The 22,505-nt window shown below is 50.4% G+C and overlaps 5 protein-coding genes across 5 annotated transcripts, besides 2 other annotated features; 3 read left to right on the forward strand and 2 right to left on the reverse strand.

The window, feature by feature from the left end:
* Positions 1 to 608: 608 nt before the first annotated feature.
* An11g02660 (uncharacterized protein) lies at positions 609 to 2,945 on the forward strand (the record flags this gene model as incomplete). The annotated part of the gene is made up of 4 exons (XM_059750134.1): positions 609 to 680; positions 711 to 1,076; positions 1,145 to 1,618; positions 1,674 to 2,945. The coding sequence occupies 4 exons, from the start codon at positions 609 to 611 to the stop codon at positions 2,943 to 2,945; spliced, it is 2,184 nt and encodes a 727-aa protein (XP_059601552.1).
* An 824-nt stretch (positions 2,946 to 3,769) lies between these two features.
* On the reverse strand, positions 3,770 to 6,117 carry An11g02670 (uncharacterized protein; the record flags this gene model as incomplete). The annotated part of the gene is made up of 3 exons (XM_001394231.1): positions 3,770 to 5,625; positions 5,685 to 6,011; positions 6,084 to 6,117. The coding sequence occupies 3 exons, from the start codon at positions 6,115 to 6,117 to the stop codon at positions 3,770 to 3,772; spliced, it is 2,217 nt and encodes a 738-aa protein (XP_001394268.1).
* A 1,283-nt stretch (positions 6,118 to 7,400) lies between these two features.
* Positions 7,401 to 9,375, forward strand: An11g02680 (uncharacterized protein; the record flags this gene model as incomplete). The annotated part of the gene is made up of 6 exons (XM_059750135.1): positions 7,401 to 7,622; positions 7,871 to 8,129; positions 8,204 to 8,556; positions 8,661 to 9,087; positions 9,178 to 9,198; positions 9,308 to 9,375. The coding sequence occupies 6 exons, from the start codon at positions 7,401 to 7,403 to the stop codon at positions 9,373 to 9,375; spliced, it is 1,350 nt and encodes a 449-aa protein (XP_059601553.1).
* Positions 9,376 to 9,522: 147 nt separating this feature from the next.
* An11g02690 (uncharacterized protein) lies at positions 9,523 to 12,198 on the reverse strand (the record flags this gene model as incomplete). The annotated part of the gene is made up of 5 exons (XM_001394233.3): positions 9,523 to 10,975; positions 11,036 to 11,228; positions 11,285 to 11,529; positions 11,596 to 11,708; positions 11,791 to 12,198. The coding sequence occupies 5 exons, from the start codon at positions 12,196 to 12,198 to the stop codon at positions 9,523 to 9,525; spliced, it is 2,412 nt and encodes an 803-aa protein (XP_001394270.1).
* A 6,389-nt stretch (positions 12,199 to 18,587) lies between these two features.
* Positions 18,588 to 21,282, forward strand: An11g02700 (uncharacterized protein; the record flags this gene model as incomplete). The annotated part of the gene is made up of 7 exons (XM_001394234.3): positions 18,588 to 18,663; positions 18,736 to 18,909; positions 18,966 to 20,307; positions 20,694 to 20,952; positions 20,994 to 21,025; positions 21,134 to 21,179; positions 21,253 to 21,282. The coding sequence occupies 7 exons, from the start codon at positions 18,588 to 18,590 to the stop codon at positions 21,280 to 21,282; spliced, it is 1,959 nt and encodes a 652-aa protein (XP_001394271.3).
* A 797-nt stretch (positions 21,283 to 22,079) lies between these two features.
* Positions 22,080 to 22,111: a sequence feature (Short protein (An11g02710, CAK40613.1) was converted to a misc_feature.).
* Positions 22,112 to 22,204: 93 nt separating this feature from the next.
* Positions 22,205 to 22,229: a sequence feature (Short protein (An11g02710, CAK40613.1) was converted to a misc_feature.).
* Positions 22,230 to 22,505: the final 276 nt, after the last annotated feature.

Here is a 22,505-nt window from a genome sequence, read left to right on the forward strand (position 1 = left end):
CGCATGCCTAGGGATGGACATTGGGTTCGGATTGTAAAATGGGTGGGGTTACGGGTCCATACTTTAATGTAGTCATGCCATACGTGTCATTTATTCCCAATGCATCCTTGCATATTTACGACACACTTTAGACTCGGGGTTGGATGGCTGTAGTTGCTGTTGTAGATGTGTGGGCGCCAAGTCGATGCTGGGAACCCGCACAAGCACGATAATTGAGTTTAATACCTGGATGTCTGATTGATAGCTTGTCATTTACCTCTATCAGCATCAAGTTTATGTCACTATCACATCTGCCGTGGCATACAAAGCAAATAGAAGAGTAGATCGTAGTTTTGAATGAAGCGCAGGGCAGAAATTGTGGGTCCTGAGGCCGCCACGGGCGATCCATCCATGGATTGGGCCCAATAGTAATCATCCATCCTACCTTCTTCTTCCTTTTGCTCTGCGGCTTATCTCGTGTCACTCTCCAGAATATCTGCTCCTTCAATTGATCACCCTCTTCATCCAGGCTCTCAGAAATGAGCCATGTTCGGCCTTTGTAAACTTCAAATAGCAGTCTATGATTTCCCATTTGACCGGCAACTAGCACAAAGTTGGCCCATATAATAATGAATCATTCCGATCAGACAGCAGACGAAGCAGGCAACGTTCCGTCCGCGCACTCCACCAACAAGCCCAAAGTGCGTCTGAGCTGTGAAACCTGTCGGCAGCGCAAAGTCAAATGCGACAAGCTCAACCCATGCACGAACTGCCAGCGTCTCGGAACGAGATGCGTTCCCGTTGAACGGGCACGTCTGCCACGCGGCAGATCCGGCAGACCAGCAACGGAGCGACCAGGCGACCAAGATGCGAACCTGAAGGACCGTGTTTCAAAGCTGGAAAGCATCATCCGTGAACTTGCTCGCGGGGGCAGTCAGGCCTCCGCTCGGGCTATTCTAGCTGCTGCTGTCGATGAAGGCTCACAGGCTGGCTCGTCGGATGGAGAGCATGGCGATGACGATGACTCGCAGCCCGGTCGTGTTCGGACTCCTGATACGTATTTGGGGTCTTCGTTCTGGGCTAGTCTTCTGAATGAGGTGAGCCCATGGTTAAGCTTGATTACACGTGCCCAGTAATCTGATTTACTTAGTTAACTCCTGGACAGGTGCCGGATGTACATCCCAGTGAGCAAAGTGGTTCAAAGGAAGACCACCGTAATGCTGAGAACAGCAACCTAACCAACTACCGTCGACTTTTCTCCATGGCAAGCGGCAGTGACTCTACAAACAGCAATTCTCCAGCCCCCTCGCCTGCCCATCAGCAGCTATGTTGTGTATTCATGCAGAGGGTAGACCCGCTCTGCAAGATCCTCCACAGGCCCTCGGTGAAGGAATTTCTCGTGGATGGAAAGCCCTACCTGGACTATCAGCCAGGCCATCTGGCCCCGACTGCTCTGGCATATGCCGTGTACTTCGCCGCCTCATGCAGTCTCCACGACGAAGAGAGCATGCGCTGCTTCGGCATCCCCAAGTCATCCATGGTAGCAAAGTATCAAAAAGAAGCCGAAGCAGCACTCGCCCGGGCAGACTTCATCACCACCAACGACCTCACCGTCCTACAAGCCTACGTCCTCTTCCTCGTACGTTCTTTCTCCCGCGCTATTTACATCCATACCACTAACCCTTCCTTTCCAGCTCGCCCTCCGCTCCCAAGACCAAAGCCGCCGCATGTGGACCATGCTCAGCATGGCCCTACGCATCGCGCAAGCTCTCTCCCTCCACATCCCCGACCCTCCATTCCACGTAACCCCCTTCGAGCGCGAACTACGGCGCCGTGTCTGGCTTGCCATCGGCTTCCTCGACGTCCAAGCATCAATGGACCGCGCCTCCGAGCCAATGATGCAAGCCGCCTGGCTAGAATCCCACCCGCCAGCAAACGTAAACGACATTGACATAAGCCCAACCATGACCTCAAATCCACCCGACTCCCCGGGCTTCACAGACATGACCTTCACAATGATGATCCGTAAAGCTCAATACGTAACCCGATCGCTCAACTTCTCCGACTTCATGGAACCCTCCATCAACACGCTCGCCATCCGCCAACAACTCGTCCTCGAATTCCAACACTCCGTCTCCAAACTCCTCGCCCACGCCTCCCCCACTACAAATTCCCTACATTGGCTCACAACAGCCGTAGCAGAATGCACCTACGCTTCAATGCAACTCATCACCCTGCGACCCCTCCAACGCGCCCCAAACTTCACCCCGCCCCTCGTCCGTGGCGACCGTCTCCTCGAATTCGCAGTCAACGTGCTCACCAGTTCGCATCGTCTCCGCTCAGATCCTCGTTGTGCTACCTACAAATGGATCGAGTTCGCCTTCCCACCATGGCATAGTCTGGCCGTTGCGCTGGCAGAACTCTGCGTCTGCGACGACAAAGCCGTCATGGAACGCTGCTGGGATCCGGTCGAGTACACCTTCCAACATCTGGGAAGAGTAATTGCTGATTCGCAACGTGGGATGCTGTGGAAACCTATGGTGAAGCTGATGGATAGGGCGAGGGATAGGCGGAGGGAGCTACTTTCCACATCTACTACTATTTCTTCCGGCACTGGCTCTGGTCCTTCTTCATCCAACCTCAATCCTAGTTCGGTTATCAGCTCAGAGCAGTTTTCTCCACTGGATTTATCTATCCAGCAACAGCAACAGGAGCAGGAGCAGCAACAGTCTATGTCTATGCAGATAGACACGCAAAACTTCATGCACACACCTGAGAACAGTAGTCTTGATGGTGCGGCAGCGGCAGCGGCAGTCGCTGCGTCTGCGTGGCCGAATGTCTGGGACGCGGTGGATTTCAGCTACACGGGTCCAGGACTAGGAAGTATGCAGATGGCGTGGGCGAATTACGAGAACTTTGTTGCGGATTTCTATGTGAATGTTGATGATCCGGAGATTAACCGGTGATTGTTGATCTGAATCACCCACCCTATCTTCCTTTCTATCGATCTATCTAAGCCGGAGGATAGATATACGAAGGGAGTGCAACTACGTGGAACATATAATGATGAGGGAATGAAACCCAAGCCGTGCAAATGGCACACATTCGGTCTAAGAAGGTCATTGTGGGAAGCATTACACTAATCCCACCACCCCGTTACCTAACCTAACCTAACCTAACCTACTACTCCCGCCTATCATACACTCGTCGAACCTAGGCATGCAGCAGCAAGGACTGCGCGAGCGAAACGAGAATACTGTGAATGAAGCTTAAAAGAAAGAAAAGAAAAGAAAAACCGGGATAACACAACAGCCCCATCACCAGTTCTACCGTCACCAATCAATCAATCCTCCGCCATCCCATTCCGGACGCCTAATTCATGTCAGATTGCCGATCAAGCTCCCCTCTTACCACCGTTACAAGAAAATAGGATGAATATCATATCAAACTCCACTCTCCAAAACGTCATGCCCTGACTACTACCATACACAACGAACAGGTAGGAAGGAGACTTTATTGGGACTCAGTGTACCCCTCGCTCGGGGAAAGGGAAATAGTTTTGAACTGGAAAGAGTTCACCACACCATCGCACGAAGAGAAAAAAAGGAGAAAATAAAAGGAAAATTCCAGGGTATTTGTACAACAATATATCAAAGTAAAAGTAAAAGGAAATGAACTGAAAACTCAGCAATGCAATAGTCAGCCAGATGAAGATGATAACATGAAAGTTCGTTCGTTGCTCGAGGCTCGCTGCTTACTGCATGCAGCCCCCATGTCACGCGTTCATTTTTCAATAGTAATCCTCTTTCTCTATTATCATAATCAATTCAGTGAGTTCCTTACGCAGCGACCGGTTACGGTCCCACGTTTCCACAATCTTCGGCCGGTGACTGAGGAAAACGGCTTTCTTCCACGAGAGGCCATTGTATTTCTGAGCCATGCCGGTCGGTAAGTTCCGGGCGATATTGCGCAGCACCAACGCCGCCTTGTAGGCCACACCGAAGGGTTCGGCTCTCTCATTGACCGGCGTATCCATGTAGAACCATTTGCGGACGATCCGCTCCTGAAGTACAGCACGCTTAGAGATCGGGGGTTCTGCATCAGCAGGGCGCTCTTCAGGCAGGTGTGATGCCACATGACCCGCTACCATGGCGGTATTGTTGCTGGGGCCGGAAGAACGGAACCGGGTGCAGTTATCCCAGAGGCACGTGTGAATCGGGGATTCGGCATTGTCCAGATTGTAGTGGCCTGGCGTGTCCGTAGGCTTGAGCTCCATGTGGTCGGCGAAAACGTGGTTGCGCAGGTCGGTGGGAGTTGTGAAAGCGCGCTGGCAGGTTTTGGTGGGCTTCGAGTTGTCGGCCCATTTGCAATATTGGTAGGGGAATCCCTGGAAGGTGTAGGCTGTTTCTAACGGACGGATGCCCTTGATGATAAAGCGAGTCGCCGCGCCAGGGCCGTTGATGACCTGCGCTTGCGCATTGGTGAATGTCGTGCTGACATTCTTAATGAATTCGGCGGCAGGGAGGACACCACCACCCGGAACACGGGGGTCTGCGAATCGGCTCTGGTATGCCTGCCACAGAGCTATTTGAGTAATTTCGCATTCAGCATCCTCAACGAAGCAACAACGCAGCCAGCGTGAGCTACGTTCCGGCTCTTGTAGCTCCATGAGATCCTTCAGTAGTTCTGCCGGCACACGAGGGATCTCGGATGGCGGCGGTGCGACTTTCTCCTCTTGCAGAACGGTCTCTTTCTTGCTGGGACGCGCTTCGTGAGTTAATAGGGCGATCATTCGCGGAACGAACACGCTTGGGAAATCGAAGATGTCAAGCATGGTCTCGATGTTCTCGCGGGAAAGCGTGTACTGGTACCAAAAGTCCAACGCTCCGCTGAGGATATCCTTGTCCAAGTCCAGAAGCGTGTGGAAGTACATCTGTTGCAGGGATTGTTTAGGCATGCGTTCCAAGGCTTGGTTACCCTCAGAATCGTTGATTTCAGTGGAGAAATGGGTGAGCGCCCAGAGCGCCCGGACGACGTGGGCACGATCTGGGGACTCGAGGCAGTGGAGGAGAGAGATCCAAAGCGGGTCTTCAGGGTCGGTCCTCATGAACTTGGTAACCTCTTCCGCAATGTCTAACGCATCGTTCTTGATTTCGTTGAGGCGAGGCTGGTTGGGAAGATTGAGCAGTATGACCAGGAAGTCCCTCAAAAGTCCCTTCGCATAACGTGAGACATAGAACGCGTTATCTGGGAGTAGAACCATGTTCCGGAGAACCAGGGTAGCTTCTTTGACATTCCGTAGACGGTGGTTGAACTCGTGCGTTTCGAGAGTATCACTTGGCAGGGTGACGGGAATTCTCTTAATCCTCTCGAGCAAATCGCGTGTTCCATGTAGCGAGTTGAGGACATTAACACGCTCCATAGGATGGCGGTATTCGTACTGGAGTTCCCATTTTACGCCCGTGCATATTATGGAGACATCAATGGCTTTTTCCATCAGAGTTTCGGCCAGCAAAGGGAAACCCTCGAACTTGAATTTGTCCCAGCGCTGGTTGGAAATCTGAACAAGATGGTACAGAGCGAAATCGACCTCATCTGATATACCAGATTGTAGGCCGTAGTGGGCGCGCTTATAGATATGGTCCGCTATAGGGTGTCAGTGGTATTATCGTCATAATCATGGGTTGCTGCAAAGGCCTACGCACACTTGGGGACCTCGAGGTATCTGAGGGGAAAGTAAGGGTCGTAGAAATCAGGTTGTTTAGCCACTTTGCCCGGTACGGTGAGAAAGAGGCCCGGCCTGTTGCCTGGGGTTGCTACTTCGCGTGTGTTCATAGGTACTTTCTGCTCTTTGCCGTCCCAGCCCTCCGTGGGTAGATGTGAATTGTTTGAGTTGGGCGCGGGGGAATTCGAATGCGTTTGTGACATCGAGCTTGGCTGAGGTGATTGATTTGAGTTGTGGTGTGAGCGCCGAACCGGAGCAGTATCGGGAATGAATGGTTGATTGGCCTTGGGAGCCTGCCGCAAGCCCTCTACGGACGGTTAGCACTGGTCGTCCAACAAAGACGCGAGTGACAGGGCAAAATGAGGGTGATAGCACTTACCTCGGAGGGACGTGCGGGGGGTTTGGGAAGACATGTTGGCTTTGACTCGAGCACGCCAAAAACCGATTGAGTGTATCGCTCCGCGCCTTCGAAGGGGATAACCGGTTCTGTAGGGCGCCCTGGAATACCTCTGAGAAAGACCAAGGTCGACCCAACGGACCCAGTCTATTGATCAAGGGCACCTTTCGCAAAAGAAGCGCGAGACCTCCTTACTGGACGCGCCAAAAAAGGTTGGACTCGAAAATGCTCCGTTTGTCGAAGGCCGTTTTCTTGTCTTTTTGGAAAATCGTTCCACCCTTTCTAAGACGATCGGAGTATGCTGGCGTAAAATCGGTATTTCGTCGTGTTTCAAGGAGTTTGTTCGCCAGCTGGGTTCGAGGGATGCTTTCCGGTGACGGGCTGAAAGCTGGGTCGCGATATGAAGCTATCGGAGAACTGCCTATTTAAAACCAGAGAGGATGCGACGACGGGACAACAACAGACGTTCGCGTGAGAAGCGCTCTGGGATTCAATCAAAAGAGCCACTGCGCGGATGATCGAAGAGTAGCAGCGACAGATATAACCCGGAAACAGGCGTCAATTCCTTGGTCGAAAGCCGGGGGAGAGAGGGCGCAGCGTAAATATGAAGACAAGCTGATCCTGCGATCGATCCGTCCGTCGTTCATCCGCAGGGCAAAAGTCCGCGCTGCTCCTTCTGGCCTCAGGCGCGTGGCCGGAGTCTTGGTTGTTCCGGAATGCCCGTTCCCGGTCATGTTTGTCTGGTTTGGCGGGATGAGTAATGCCCACCACAATGGAGTGCCTGAATCACCACCACATATATCAGGCACCCACTATACATGTAGATCAGGGTTCGTCGATCATCCTGGCTTGCATTGGTCGATTTCACTTGTTCTTCCTTATTTCAACCTCCAGTGTAGGAGGGAGAGTGTGCTAACTTTGGTTTCTTATATCGCATGCATCTGCCTACTGATGAGCCCGTTAACCGAGACCTGGTAGTATCTACATGTGAAAATTGAACTATGTGTCAAAGTAGCGCACTCACCAATATCTGACTCCCTACCAATTGCTGAACAATTTACCTAAAAACTACTATGACCTTCATTATCCGATATCTGATACTATGGTTTTCTGTAAAGATGCGCGTTACCCGAGTTGACGATATTAGGCCTAGCCTCCAGTCACCTGCTCTATATAGTACCCCTCATCCACCCCTTCATATCTGCCACCAAAGTCTGTCTCTTATATAATTCTATTATATATCATGTTAACATCAACAATTAGTTCTTGTCCTTCCATATCCACATCCCAGTCCGCATGATGCAGAGCCTGACCCCACAAACTCCCGATTCAACCGTCCTCACTCGTTTATCCTTAGCCAAATTCTCCCATACAACTACATCGCTTACTCACAGGGGCCCTCTCAACTGGAGCCATATAATGGGAAACGGAGATTTGACCGCTATATTCGAAAAGCGTACAATGACAAGCTTCACCCCAGACAGAGTACTATTGAAGGTCCTTCGTGTCCATGATAGCCTGGTAATACTCATCCGGGGAATTGGAACAGAAGAAAATTAGGTGCTAATCAGAGCAATCATCAGGAAGATATTGACCTTACTCACTTCATCATTGAAGCCGGAAATATAAGCCGGCCGAGTCAAAACGCAATTTCCAAGCCAATATTCGCAGTAGTCGTAAAGCCACCGTGTCTTGCAGTGAAATATCCACGGGGAAATACGGTATGATGATATACTATCGAGACTGATTCGTAACCAACATCATCATAGGTTCGCCGATTCCAGATCAAGTTCACCTTTGACCCCGACTACTACACCGCGTTGTCTATACTTGGGGAAATAGGGTGTCCAGTGTCAGAGCCTAGCGTCGGGTACATGCGCAAACTGACCTCATCACAGTGGAGCTTGGGATCGATCGAAGGGAAATCTATGGTCAGAGAACCTCCATATGTGTTGAGTAGTATGTCAGGTCCATCTGAGCCCGTGGGTGCTTCTACTCTCCAACGGCCATCAACCACCAGTGCATCAGGTTCGTCATCTAGCGTTACAGCTTGTGGGTTTTCCAACGTCATTGGCGCAGTGCTAGATATCTGACACTAACAGGCAACTCATTGCCATCTACGTCCTGGAGCGCTGCTCAAACAAGTGATACCACCTGTGCTCGAGGGAGCAAAAATGAAAATGCTTTGTCAATAGCACAGACACATCTCCAACACGCCCCAGCAGTCGACCGGAAGGACGTGAGGAACTCTGACAAATTGACCACGAGACCGTTCACCTCGTCAGCTGCTGAACGTCTTCTCGAACCAGAGATAGACATACCACCACGGAGAATTCTTCCATGGTCGAGTACCTCCAAGAGAGCCAATATCACACCAAAAGCACCACCCGCTTTCCCACACGCAGCAGTAACAGATGCTACCTCGTCCAACATAGGTACGGGAGTTAGATTCCAAGTTCGTCACGTCTATACGTGCGCTAACTCTGTGTCAAAGCAGCAGATGCAACCAACAATTCTCAAATACCTACTAACCCATTCCAAAATACACAATCACACCAGATGAGATTGCAAACACAAACACGACCAGCCACATCATGCGAAAGAATTACCATGCCCCGACTACGACTACTCCCACCAGCCCTACCCAAAGTCAATAATGATAGACAAATGCCTCACCCAGAGTCGGGATCACATATACCATCTCGCACAGGATCATATAACCAGCCTAAGTGCCTACAAACAGCATTTGTTTCATCTTGTCCATCTACCAGCAGCAATTTACAAGCAGACAGAGCTGAAGCGAACAAATTCCCGGCAGGACATCAAGGGGAGGCTCATCAAGAGAAGAACTCAGCTGACCGGATAGCAGCAGATCTATCCTCGTATATATCCGCTCCCACGGAAGAGCGTATGGCTAGTTTAGAAACGTGGATATGCAAGCAGATTGAAGACGATGGGTTCCTCGAGCTTTGTAGGGATGTAGAAGGTATATGGCAGAGAATTGCGTTCGGTAGATAAGATAAGGCTTCCATGATTAATTTGTTTTGTTGTTTAAATGTATATTACATGGCATAAGGAATTGAAATTGATGGATTATGTATGTAGATGAGGACATTACAGAGATGGGTAACTGAAGCTAATATGAATTATTCGATGGGTTACGCTTCAATTATCTGACAAAGGAAGCAAGTATAATATTCATTTAGCTATACAGGGCCACGAAAAGAAGAAAATAATTGCGCTAGTCACAGAAAAACAATCATTAATATGGTAGGTAAAGTTGATCATTTTCTTTTCCGGGAGAGGGATAAAAAGAGAAGAGAAGGATCCAAGCCAAATTGAATCAACTCAAATTTTTTTTCAAAAAGACAACCATCACTGAAACACATTCCATTCGATCGATCCTAGTATACGACCCAGTTTACCGGCGACGATAGATCAACCCAGAGAAGACGTTGAGGTAACCTTCCTTAGTGAGGAGAGTGAAATCCACGACCACGTGACCATGCGGTTGCGCAGCCGATGCCATGTTGGGGGATGTGGCATTCATATTGTGTTCAGAGATTGCAGGGGGTGGAGAGGAGGCGTTGGCGGCTACTTGGCCTTCCGCACCGACAGCCAGATCAGCAAGGTGTTGGAGAGAGCGCTGCTCGTTCGGACCCATCACTGGTGGAGCTGCAGAGCCGCTCTTGCCGAGGCTGGGGTCATGGAGCTGGGTCTCCTGAGCTTTGGTTCGTCTCCATTCCAGGAAGACGCGAATCTTCGAATCCCAGCCGGGAGTGCCGAAGATGTCGCCATACTCTCCCGACTCAGCGGAACGTTTGGAGCGGTAGTCGAGGATCTCTTCGAGCTTTTTGAGCGCCTCCCAGCATTGGTTCGAGTATTCGGGAAGCACAGTAGCCTCGAGAAGAGTCATGGATGCCAGCGCAAGACTGTGCAGGTCGAAGGGTGTCGCCAGGCGGGACTGCATACTGGCCTTGTGCAATTCGTTGATAACCTCTTCCGCGGCGTAGATTATTTCGTATGGACTGTGAACGAATATATGCCGCTTGATCAGTAGGCGACTGGTCCAGTACAGCTGGTTTTGTAGACTTTCAAAAAAGCCATAAGATGTGCCATCCTCGGGATTCTCGTGCGGTTTGCGGAAATCTGCTACCTCGGCCAGACGCTCGAGACCCGCGACCATGTTCGCTCCAACCAGACGACCCAGCCCTGTGTTTGTCTGGCATACGTTGTGCTCTTGGGCGACAAGAGTGACCATGTCGATGAGGATCGTAGAGTACGATGCAATCCCCGCAGTGGCTGAGCCGAGGACTCTCTCGTCCTCACGGCCACCGATTTCGAACGTTCCCAAAACACTATAATCAGCAACGCTAATTGCATACCAGCGAGACAGAAGGGCCAGAGAGACCCAACTGCGCCTTACGAGGTTTGCGTCAGAGTCAACGTCTGGATCTGACGATCGCTTGGTTCTCAGCTGCCCGAAGGCCTTCGCCATATCCGAGCCAAGCTTTGTCGCAGATTGAATTAGAGTGTGCTTGGGCACTCCATCCTTCATCACGAAGTTGTCTGGCCCTCGCGAGTCACAGTCAAGAATCATGAGAAGCAAGGTCTGGAACCAGACCAAGTTGATAGCTGCTGGGCGGAGCATAGCAGGCTGTCGTGTATAGTACAAGAGGAGGTCCTGTGCATTGTCGAACGATGTTACCCTCTCAAACGCATTTGTCATGCGATCCATGTTGGTACGTGTCACCGTGAGCAAGCTGTACAAAAATATCTCCTGCACCTCTCGGCTGCATTGGTGTAGAAGCTCGAGAAGCCGCTCCTTTGAGTGTGGCAGAATGGGAAGGACTGGGTGAATCTTTTGATAGTACCTGCTTGGGGTTAGAGAGCTCGCCCAACAAATATGTATCATAACCTGCTATAGAACTTACGCGTTGAGAGCGCCTTCGTCCACGTCCAAGGGTGTCATATCTTCATCCAAGGCTTGCTTAGGCACTTCAGGTATATCAAGCCCGGCCGGCAAGTCGGTCTCATTGCCAGTTGACCAGAAGAGGTTCCCGGATTTGGGTGCGGTATGATTCACGACCGAGGGATTGCAGGGATCTGTCGCGCTTTCTCCAGCCTCTAGTAGCAGGGTCAGTCTCCCAAACTTAAATAGCGACGGGCAGGTGGTCACGAACCAAAAGCATTCTGAGAGCGAGGATTGAACGGCGCCTGCGCGAAAGATGAGCTTGGGAGCCCTTCAAACACGGAGTAGGTTCTCTTGCGACCTATAGGCCCAGCGTCGATTGGTGGCGAAAAGTCTTGGTACGCTCTTGGGGAAGACACTTCGTTCATAGTCTGGTATGGCATGTCGGGATGAACCATAGCAGGTTGCATCTGACTTTCGAGGGTATGCAAGCGTTCGGCAAGCTCTTTGATGTAACTATTATCGACGTTAGCCAAACCTCCTCCTCACCGGCAAAACCCACACGCGCATCGCAATTCTTACCCTTTGCTAGGGCCACGCTTCATGGGGACACGACTGAACTGGCATACGACTCCAAGCCGGCGACAATTTGAACAAGTTTCAACGCCCGATTCGGAGCTTGCATCGCAACGGACCTGTTAGACGCAACATGTTAGCTCACCCGGTCCCGCGTCGCGTCTAGATGAGGGAAAAGAAAAAAAAGCGTGTCGAGTGTACCTTTTTGCGCCTGCATTCATCACAAGCCCGGGAAATCTTGGATCTCTTCCGCCTCGCGCTCTGGTCCCCATAGCTCAGGTCGTGGTTGGGGTCGACTCCGACTTGCTGACTCGGGGTGAATTGCAGCATATGCTGTTGTTGGTGCTGGTCGGGGGAGGACGGACGACCCATATCAGCGCCACCAGGATTGGAGGATCCTAGAACCATGGACTGACCATGGTGAACACCATTACTTGAGCCATCTGTGAGGCCAGGTCCAGAGGTCTCGCGCGAAAGCTCAGCTGACAGAAGTTCGTCGGCGGTCAACTGGCGGTTGTAGTACTGCATGGCGCCTTGGCTCATCTGCGCGGCGTTGGGGGACGGATAGGAAGGAGCCGGAGGCATATCGGCGTGGTCTCGAGAGTTCATTGTGGCTAAATGGGATTGGAGCGCCAGGGAAGAATGAAGGTGGATGGTGGAGCGATGCTCCGGATGGTGGAGGAGGGAGGGAGTTGAAGGACGGAAGACGCGCGAACAGCAGGCAAGGTTTTACAGGCTAAAATTGCCTGGGCGGGGAGAAATTCGAAAGGGTTAGCGCCGAAGGCCGTCGGCGACGAGCAGGACACAGCAAACATGATCTCGCGACCGAATTGCAGGCATACCATCGCACCGAATCTGATGAGAATTCGGGGACGAGGATATAGTTTCATATTGGGATGATCGCGCCGACGCGGAGGGCCGGCTTTTTGTTTCTGCGTCCAGCGACGGATTAATACTATTTCCCACCGGCCCAGAACTCGACCATCGCTTCTTCACTGACGGCCAGAAGTTTCTTTGATCAATAGTTTCGTCGAGTTGGAAGGGATTGTCTTGATGAAATCTCCTTGGTTTTTGTCTGCCAGGATCCCTTTCCTACAATCTCAACTTCACCTTGTTGATTTGGTATATGAGGCGATTGCCTGGAACTCATGTGGTTGACCCGTAACTTCACCAGCCGTTGTCTCTCAGCTGCCACCTAATGTTTACAATCACCCATTTTCCCCGTGAACGCCCCTTCTGACTCTAAGTTTGCACCTTTTCGCTACTTGAGCTTTAGGATTCCGGCTTCAAATATTCAAACTCCGGGTTCATGTGGTGAGCCCTCACGTGAGGATGCTGTACGACGCCTATCGCTCAAGGAGAGCTCACTTGCAGCCAACTCCTGTCCTGATGCTGCACACTTAATCTCCGACTCGGTCTTTTAGCAGTCAGCATGGAATTGTTGATTTCTTGGTCCGAGCTCTAAGAACATCACGTTGTGCAGTCTGTACTCGCATCTTCGCAGTATGCTCAAGTCTAGGCTTCGGCCGTGTCCTGACCATGCCTTCTTGATCTGACACAGTGGTTCTCTTGTGATGCTCATGCTTTGATTCGACTTTCCATATCACGATGATAAGTCCGCGGAGGCTCTATCGTATGTGGATTTGGTTATACAGTTCTTCAGGTCAACTGGCCGTTTGGGGACTCATTGAACTCTTCGTTCGAGATACCTGGGTTCTACTGACGGGAAGGATCCAGCTCTACCACGTCGGCCAAAACCTTATGTCGGTGTTGGAAGTAATATGCAACTCCGAGGACATTTCCGGTTTGCTATGCTCTTAAGTTCCCTGGATTTCAACTGTCAAGGTTTTCAGCCTATGAGAGTGGTATCATTACTTGGTTTACCAATCAATTGCGGACCTCATCTGTTCTGCATTGAGTGCAGCTCGCATCAGACTACCCCTTACGACAATTGGTGCCTTGCCACTGCGACCTCAACTGTTCCTTGTTCTCGATGGCAGAATTGTCGCTCTGTAACTCTTATCCAATGCACAACACCAGACGAAGTATTATTGCTTTGGTCTCGTTCTCGGATAATCCGTAGGGTTGGCAGGTACTTAGTCTTTGCCAATTGACTAAGAGACGGAGCAATGCATCGGTCTAGTCGCTCTTTGCATCTATTTTCGTTCACGAAACCTAAGTACTACACTAAGTAACACCCCATTGTTAAAGATCGTCGGCAAATGTCCCCTGCATCATCGGTTCCCTCGAGGAACCGGCTCGAGTCACTAAAGTGCTCGTAAGCAGATCTGAGCTCATCAATACGGGATACATTGTTCATACACCAAAACAACTCTTAACTTCCCAGCCCCCAATGATTGACCGAGATCCTTGAGAAATGGAACAAATTGATATCAAGAAGCATGGTGACTTCCACGACCTCGTTTCCATCACAACCCAAGAGAGAGTACCAGTGACAATAGCTTCAGTCATTTTCCTCCACAACGCGGGCACGGTCCGTTGGCTGGGGCTGACCGGTGCGCAGTAGGCTGAAACAGGTCCCACCGCGTCGTGTCCGAGCTAGTCCAGTCTACTTAGTCAGTTAGTACCAGGGAGCAAACAGCTCAGCCTATCTAATATTAAGCCCTGCATTTTAGGGGGAAAGAAAATCCCAGGGCGTAAATTCGCCGACGGGGAAACGACGGGCGCGATCCGTAGGTAGAACAAGCAGTTTAATGGTTCCGGTTATGCGGTTGATACGTAGGTTGCTTTTCCCCTTTCCCTTCACTTTTCAAGTACTTCCAGACATGAATTATTGGAGTGAATTTATTATAATGTAGAAACCAGAAAGGTGATCCGTTAGCCACCACCGCCGCCTGAGGATTTGGGTGGACCTATCTGGGGAACAATCAATGGAGGTAGGTTCCAGTCCCGGGATGATGATCCACCCAGACAAGGCAAGTCAGCCTAGCCGTGTGCTAACTAGTCAGAGGAACTAACTAAAGATGATGCTAGTTAGTTAGGCTCCGGCTGGGTCATCCTAATAAGTCCTTAGTAACTAACCAACTAACTGTTAACAAACGGACTACGCCGAGCAGTAAGTGGAGGCGCAGACGGTCAGGTAATGGAATGGATCCCGTCTATTTAGCGTGTACGATTCACAATACGTTTGTGACCCAGGTTTACTTACTTAATTTTCTGGCCCCGGTGTTCAGACAACCCATGTTCAACTTCCTACACTAAACCGTTGGCTACCCTATCACCGGCATGGTTGCCGGGGTGTTGGTGTTTCAAGTGAATCGCTTTGTTGGCCAGAATGTCTCCTTATCTGAACCGATAGCTTCGGCTTTCTACTAGCTTTCTCCTGCAGCAATGTGGAGCGTAGTTCAATCGTGCACTCCTGACACAGATGTCCACATAGAGTATCTAGGGGACTTATGTACCTGGTAAACCCATCATCTTACTTACTGCAGCCGAGGGAGCGCTTCCCGGCCATTGGCGAGCTGACGACGAGGAATAAGGCCATACCGTGGGATTACCAGGGCGAACTCACTCAGGGAAGCCCCGAAGGGACCCGACTATAGTCGGATTCAAGGGTATAATTGGCGGAAGAGAACATCCACCCAGCGCTGTGTAGATCAGGCCCCGCCGCATGACCGACCATCAAAACCGCTGCAATTGCCCCGAACAAGAAGCAGTGACGCCATCCCGCAGTCCCCAACAACCCGTGATTTTGACGCTGGGATCTGAGTCCCTAAGTGGACGACTGATCGGTGATGTAAAACATGGTCCCTAGCGGAATTGGTATCTTTTTCCTGACTCTCTGATAGGCCTCCTGTGATGGGCGAAGCAAGAAGGAAGCAATGTCACAATTTCAATGGTCGGCATTTCCACGGTGATCATATGGGGAAGTTGTCAGGAATTTTCACACCGATACCATACCGTACGTCGCGATTACGCTACGGATACACCACAAAACAGTTGAACTGAACCTGCATCTCAACCTACTTTTTACTGTCCTTCCTTTTTCGAATCTCTCTGGCCTCGAATAGGTTACCTCCTTCAAGCCAGTAACACTGCAGCCGGACGGAGTCACCGACATTATACTCCATCCAGAAGCAATATGTCAATAATTCTCCTGCGTGCACAATTGCCCCGGAGTACGGAGCACAGAATGTTCGGCATTAGGACAGGGGACAGGATCCAGGGCACATGCATGAAAGGTCGAACCGCCTAATGGGCACAGACTTTCCAGCCCCGGGACGTGGTTCAAGTCCACGGGGTCAACCATGGTCGGATTCCAGTGCCTGCCCATTCGCAAGCCCTTTGGTCCGCTCAGAACCGCATGAGTGGCTGGGGCAGAAGAAGGATGGACTGCATAGAAGACTGGAATTTGGTTTTCTAGAACTTATGGCTGTGAAGCTGTGTCTTGTGGCAAGAGAGGAATGACTGACGGCCGGCCTAAGGCGTTAAAAGGCTGATTTACCACTGGAAGAACTAACTACTGGGTACTACTGACTACTTACTTACCCGCTGCAGCAGTCAGTCCATTGACTACTTTGTTGTACTTTCCCCAAGGCAGCAGGCATTTGTCCCAACAGTCATTGGTTCGGGACACGTCGCGGATTGTACAATGGCTGCTGACGCTAAGAGGGTGTTTCCCGAAATAACTATCAACACATAGTTCCCAGCTGTGCAGCATCACTTTGATACTGGATTCTTCTGGCCATGTCCCTGCCCTGCTGCCCACTGGAAGAGAGTCGGTCTCGGAATATCTCAGGCCAACCAAGGTGATATGGTCACTAGTCACCGGCCCGGTTGTCGTGCCCCAGAATTTTCGTAACAGGATCCATTCGGCCCCTCAACAGAGTTTGGTCCGTTCTCCACGAAGCCTTTAGACCACAAGTTTGTAGACTAGGCTTGTCGACGCTTGGAAGTCTGAACCCTAACCTAAGACCTAAGGACAAGTTCCTGCCAACAGCCTAACCGTTTCCAGTCGGTCTAATGCTGAGCGGGCTATCTAGTCTATCCTGGCGTGAAGCGCGGCTAGCCGACTTCGCTACGCTTTAGATTAGAATCATCACTCGGATTGGAACAGGGGAGAGAGAGGAGGACACGAGAACGAAGCCAAGTTTCGGAAGAAATGTTCCCCCCAAAGAGCTGTTACGTCGTCGGAGATCCCTTGCATTGGTACATCAGTACATTAAGGAGATACCTGGGTCGACATCGAGATCTCAATCTCACCTGAAATGCTTGGTTTGGATACCGTATGTTACGTTTTCCCGAACCATCTAGTGAGTTAGCGGCGGTGCACACCGAGCATCAGCACGCTGGCTGCATGCTTCTTTTGGTACCTTGCTCTGGACAGCAAGAAAAAGTCTCCTGCTGACGCGGCAGAAACATGGCATTTAATGCACGACACGAATACCAAATGAATTGTCGGCATGGATTGCGAGTAAGAGGGGGGAAGATCCAGGGGTAAGGCAACCAAATCGTAGGTAGGGGTGGACAGTATGGTTTGGAGTAACTAGAGTCTAGCCACAAGGCTGACTGATAATCCGGGATCGCATACCTGGGGGAAGAGAGAGAGGGAGAGGGGAAGGTCGGTTTGCGTAAGAAATGGAATCGTGCGTGACAGCTTGGCTGTTCTGGCACGAGGCTCGTCAAAAACCATTTATTGCCCAATCCTACTATCCATGGAATGACCCGTGGGCTATGTGGAGCGATAGGTTTCTCTTTCACCTCTTTTCCTTCTGTGCGTGTGTGTGTGTGGGCAAGTGGGTTTTGTCGAAAGATAGGTAATCCGTATACAGGGATCAACTACTCAGTTGATGAATTTGGAGGAAAATGAAGATACATAACTACAAATAATGCTCGGAAGATTTTATCTGCTACAGGATTAAGTGTCTGTGCTATAAGTAGTAGCAGTAGCAAGAAAGCGTCCGATCAAGACCGAACGTGGAAGAAGGAAGGAATATGAAGAGAGAAAAGCAAAGAAACCATGAGTAACAGTAAAGTGTGGTAAAGTAGGTAAGGAAAGAAATGAAATGAAATGAAACGAACAAGTATTGAATACTCACTCCGGGCAGGCAGAGAGACCAGAGGTGTCACGCAAATCTCCTTGCGGGCGCCGAGTTGTTCCACTTTCCTTCCACTTCGCCGCCCCCCTCTGACCCTCTCGCCGAAACCCAAAGCGACCGGACTGAACTGCGACTACTTCTTCCCGCTCCCCTCCCGCCTTTCTCCCCCCCTTCTCTTCCTCTTTTTTTCCCTTTTTCTCTTTTCCACAGGGTTACTTCTGCAACTCTGCCTCGAGATCGATCGCTTTTTCTCTTTTATCTTGGCCGCCACAGCCGGTATTTGGTGTCCTGTCTCACGGCCGGCGCCAAACGGTGCGTAGGCTTTGGCCCCCCCATTCCCTTCAAATCCTCTTCTCCTGATTCCTTTGGGTTTTTGTGTATGTGCCTGTTGGGCTTTTCTCGTTCCGGTTCGAACTGCCCATCCCGCCCCTGGTACCTGGGTGTTGCCATTGTGTGAACAACTCGCCTACCCGCTTCTTTGTTCTCTCGCCTTTCTATACTACTATACTCCCTTCCCCGGGCTTCTTCTATCGGGGCTGCCAAATCGTACCCGGCAGCCTAATCGACCTTCCCGATCTCAGTTGCGATTCGACCCTCTTACAGGTGAAACGGCGTTTCTGTGACCTCGTTCGGTGCATTGGGATATTCAAGCTGGTGATACCCTTGCTTTGTTGGAGTTTGCCTTGGTTTCTGCTGGTCCGATCTTTGCGACGGACCACACCACCTATACCCCGAATTTCTCGCCTTGACGGCCTCTTCGTTTTCCTCCGGCAGGTTTTCCTGTTCGGCTACTATCCTCATACAAAACAACCTTATATAAAAGACCAAAACTAGGCGGAGAAGCGTGCGACTTCTTGGCCCCCACTCTGTTCACTTATACCCTTTTGATCTATATACCGTCGCGAATCGTCGCATGTTCCTTTCTCAGTAACCGCGGCGATGCTTATCGATGGCGAGAAGTGGGCTTGTGAAGCTTGCGTCCGGGGTCACCGTGTCAGCAGCTGTCACCACAGTGGTAAGTGTGGCAACCATCTCTGACGCATCACATCTTCTTCCCGTCGCAATTGCTAACGTGGCTTGGCTGCAGACCGCCCCTTGACCCACATTAACAAAAAAGGCCGTCCTGTCTCCCAATGCGCTCACTGTCGCGGCCTACGCAAGTCACGGACAACCCACACTAAGTGCGAGTGTGGTGACAAGAAAAAGAATTGCCACAAGAATGACTTAGATCCCCATGCTACGGATAAGCGGGATCACAAGCGTGAGCATGATGGTGATGGTGAACTGGTTCATAGTTTTCTGATCTGGATTTTACAGAGGACTCCCGTCCAAAATGTGGCTGCACTCATGGTCAGCGCTGTACCTGTGCGCTGAAGAAGGAACCCCACCTGGATACCGTTCCGGAGACCGGCCTCCCTCCACCCCCAGCTGCGACGCTGTTGGATCAGCCCAAGAAGCCGCAGCTGACCTCGACCAAATCGGAGAGTACCTTGACCATCTTCCGCGATGGCCACCACAAGCCGGCTCATAAGCACAACGACATGGCTCATAAATGCGGTCTGCCCTATACGATACCCCGTTCTCATACCATCCATGCTGGCGATGTGGCCCGCCGCTCGGTCGACCACCTGCCTTTGGTCCAGCCCACCATGCTCAACGAGGGTTTCGCGAATCAACAACAGCCCGCAGAACAGTCACCTTCGCGCGGACAACATCGCCGTGTCAAGTCTGAACATGGTTCTCCTGAGAGTGCCCCCGTCGTCTCGCCGGACAACGTCCCGACAACCGTTCCCCCACTCGACATCTCGTCCTTTTTCCCTCAAGTTCAGACAGCGGAGAACGCTGGTGACGTTGGCGTTCCCGAGCCGGTCTCGATGCCTATGAAGACCCCTCTGGACCCACTGGTCACGTCGGGGTTACCCTTCGACATGTCATCATTCTCATCCTTCCCAACAACAGCGACGTCGCCTGTCAATTGTGTCGCATTTCAGGACCCCTACAAGGAGCCTTTCTTCACCTCACCGGAGGGCGACGTGTCTCTTCAGTCGACCGCATTCAGCGCCCCTCCAGTCGATTGGTCAAGCTTCCCTCTGTACTCCTCGGAAGTACCAGCCGCGACAAGCACTCAAGCACCTTCCTACGCAAGCTTCGATTACAACTCTATGGCACCCGGGTTCCCAGCCCCATCATCATCCGGTGACATCTCTGAAGCGGATGAGTTCGCGCCGATCCCTGGCTTGGGACGTACTGGCAGCGATCTGCACGATCTCAACAGCGTTAGCGAGGGCTCCGATATCGACCATTTCCGCATCAGCTCGGCGTCGTCCTTCATTGGCCTTCCTCAGGCACAGCTCTTGGCATCGAATAACCTTGAGTCGATTGACATTGACGACTTCCTCAAGTCGGCCAACGAGTCCACCGCGGCGTTAGAGCATCAGCTCCAGGCCACGATGGGCATGGAAGCCAAGCAACTTCCCACCGAGGACGCCTTCGCCATGTCGAATGCTGAGACTTTCAAGCCGGTGACTACACCGACTGCCAGCATGTCGATGACCACGCCTCCGACCGAAGCCGCTTGGAACGTGGGGCTCTTCGACCCCAATACTGCCCCCATGAGCGAAAACAGCAATGGCAATTTCTACGTGCCGCCATGGGTGCAGTAAGGCTGGCTTTTGGATGAGACGCGGCTTGCTACATAGTGTTGTGGTCTGTTCGCGGCACCTTACCACCACCTCCACACCGTCTGAGTGACGACACCCACGTCTTCATGACCTTGATGAGAGATGATGATAAATGCCTGATTTATCTGTGTTCTATTTAGCAGTCCGAGAGTGACACTAAACTATAGCATCCAATTTTATAAAGATTACTATTGTTTCATTCATTCGGCTTTTTTTTTTTTTTACTGCCCCCACTGGGTCTTGTCCAACCCTGTATACATTTGCATATTCCTTACCGCTTCCTAGTTCTTTTCTGTGGCTGATTGTGTCGAGTCACTCGCTCTGCCATTTTCACCTCGCGCGTATATAGAGCTGATTTCTGCAGCGTTCTTCACACGATAGACAGCGGGTCCCTATGTCTCAATGAAGAAAGACTATTCTTAGGTGTGGAGTGTGTTCGTTCCTTCAATGCCCTGATCCGCAGTGGACCGATCGTTCTTCATCAGGGACAACGCAGACGCCTGTTAGTTAGACAGGTAGTAATCCTTCTCGGGGATTACGTCAACTCAGCTGCAGCGAACAACAGAGCGCTAAGCATTTGTACGACAGAAGCAGACACCGAAACACTCTTTTCGGTATACTCTGTAAGTTACAATGAACCGGTTTTTGAAAGAAAGCAAATTAGATAGATTGTCAATGTATGCATCATGTATTAATGTAAGTTAATCTGTAAGTTGTGTATGCATACCTGGTAGTAGCGGTGAGCCAAAGCCGGTTGCAAGTCCGGCGGTGTGGTCAATCATTTGTGGCTTGCGTCTAATGCAGTCCCCATCATCTGATCGATCATCGTATCCACCCATCATTCTTTACTGTAAGTAATTATTGTTAGTTGAACCGGTCAAATTTGTTGGTGTATTGTATCTACTTATATAACTTGGCTATAGAAAATTCTACTGAGAAAATCTAGAAAGTAAAAGTTGACGTGATTAAAGAAGCGAGTTAGTACGTAATAGTAGTACTTCTTGACACAAAATATACATACGTAGTACTAACCACTGCTTTCACATCTTCGCGTAGAGATAGTTGGATAGTGTATAACCCCGTGCAACGATACACCCACCACTCTCATAGCGAAAGAAACCCCACAGACAGAAATTCAGTCATATACAGTAAACCTCCTCAGAGACCGGGGGTCCAGAATCAATGTAAGTACGAACGAACAGACCAAAGCCAAGTCCCAACAAGCCTTGTCGAGTCAAAGCTTGTTCAGGATCATCTCCCCTTGCATGAAACGGGACGAACTTTTCAGGGATGGGGAGTGGGTGGTTGGTTGGTGTGGGAAAGTATTTGTTATTTATTGGTTGGTGATAATGATGTGCAGGAGAATTATTGGGGTTACTGTACTCCGTCCTTAAGTATATATCGGGAATGGGTGGGTGAGATAAATGCCTCGTGTGGGGGTCTGGGGGAGCACTATAGTTAGGTATTTGGTAGTGACTGCTTGATTTGGTGGTGATGAATATTGGGTATTGAGGAGTATTTATGTTTATAGAGTACTCGTGAAATAAGGGATATCGTCGAAGACTGTTGGCTTCTTTTCTGCAGGTTCTATGATCAAGTCTTGACACTTCACCATAATCTCATTGGATCGTTGTTTGTAGTGTGCAAGTTATATGTATCATAGTTCTGACAAGTTATATGATATAATCAATGTGTTCATTCTTATAAATTTCATATTAATGGTTGATTATTTCTCCACACCCGTTATATATTAACGCGGGTAGGTGCAGACTTCAACCCTTACTATATATCAGTACTAGTACTACTATACCACTACTTCGCAACCACTCCACTGAACAGTTCTTGTTGGTAGTGGGAATGCAGAATATTTCATACTAGCAATGATTAATGCCAATGGCATATTGAATCCAGTTTATTGAGCAAGAAGAGGTCACCATGATCCCAAGATTAATATTTGTTTACATCAATTCAGAATGCTACGGATATCGCTGCTTGAACGAATGCATACGATGCTTACTTCGCCATGGTCGAGATATTTATAGGGACATAAATGCACGGTATACTAGGTATCTTCCATACTCGTGGATCAACTATTCCCACCACGGCTTGGCTACGATGTCAAGTTTGATGACAACTCATTATTGCAAGATATTAATTCAAGATCGACATAATACTA

Source organism: Aspergillus niger, assembly GCF_000002855.4.
Source record: "Aspergillus niger supercontig An11".
In the NCBI taxonomy this organism is placed as follows: Eukaryota; Fungi; Ascomycota; class Eurotiomycetes; order Eurotiales; family Aspergillaceae; genus Aspergillus; species Aspergillus niger.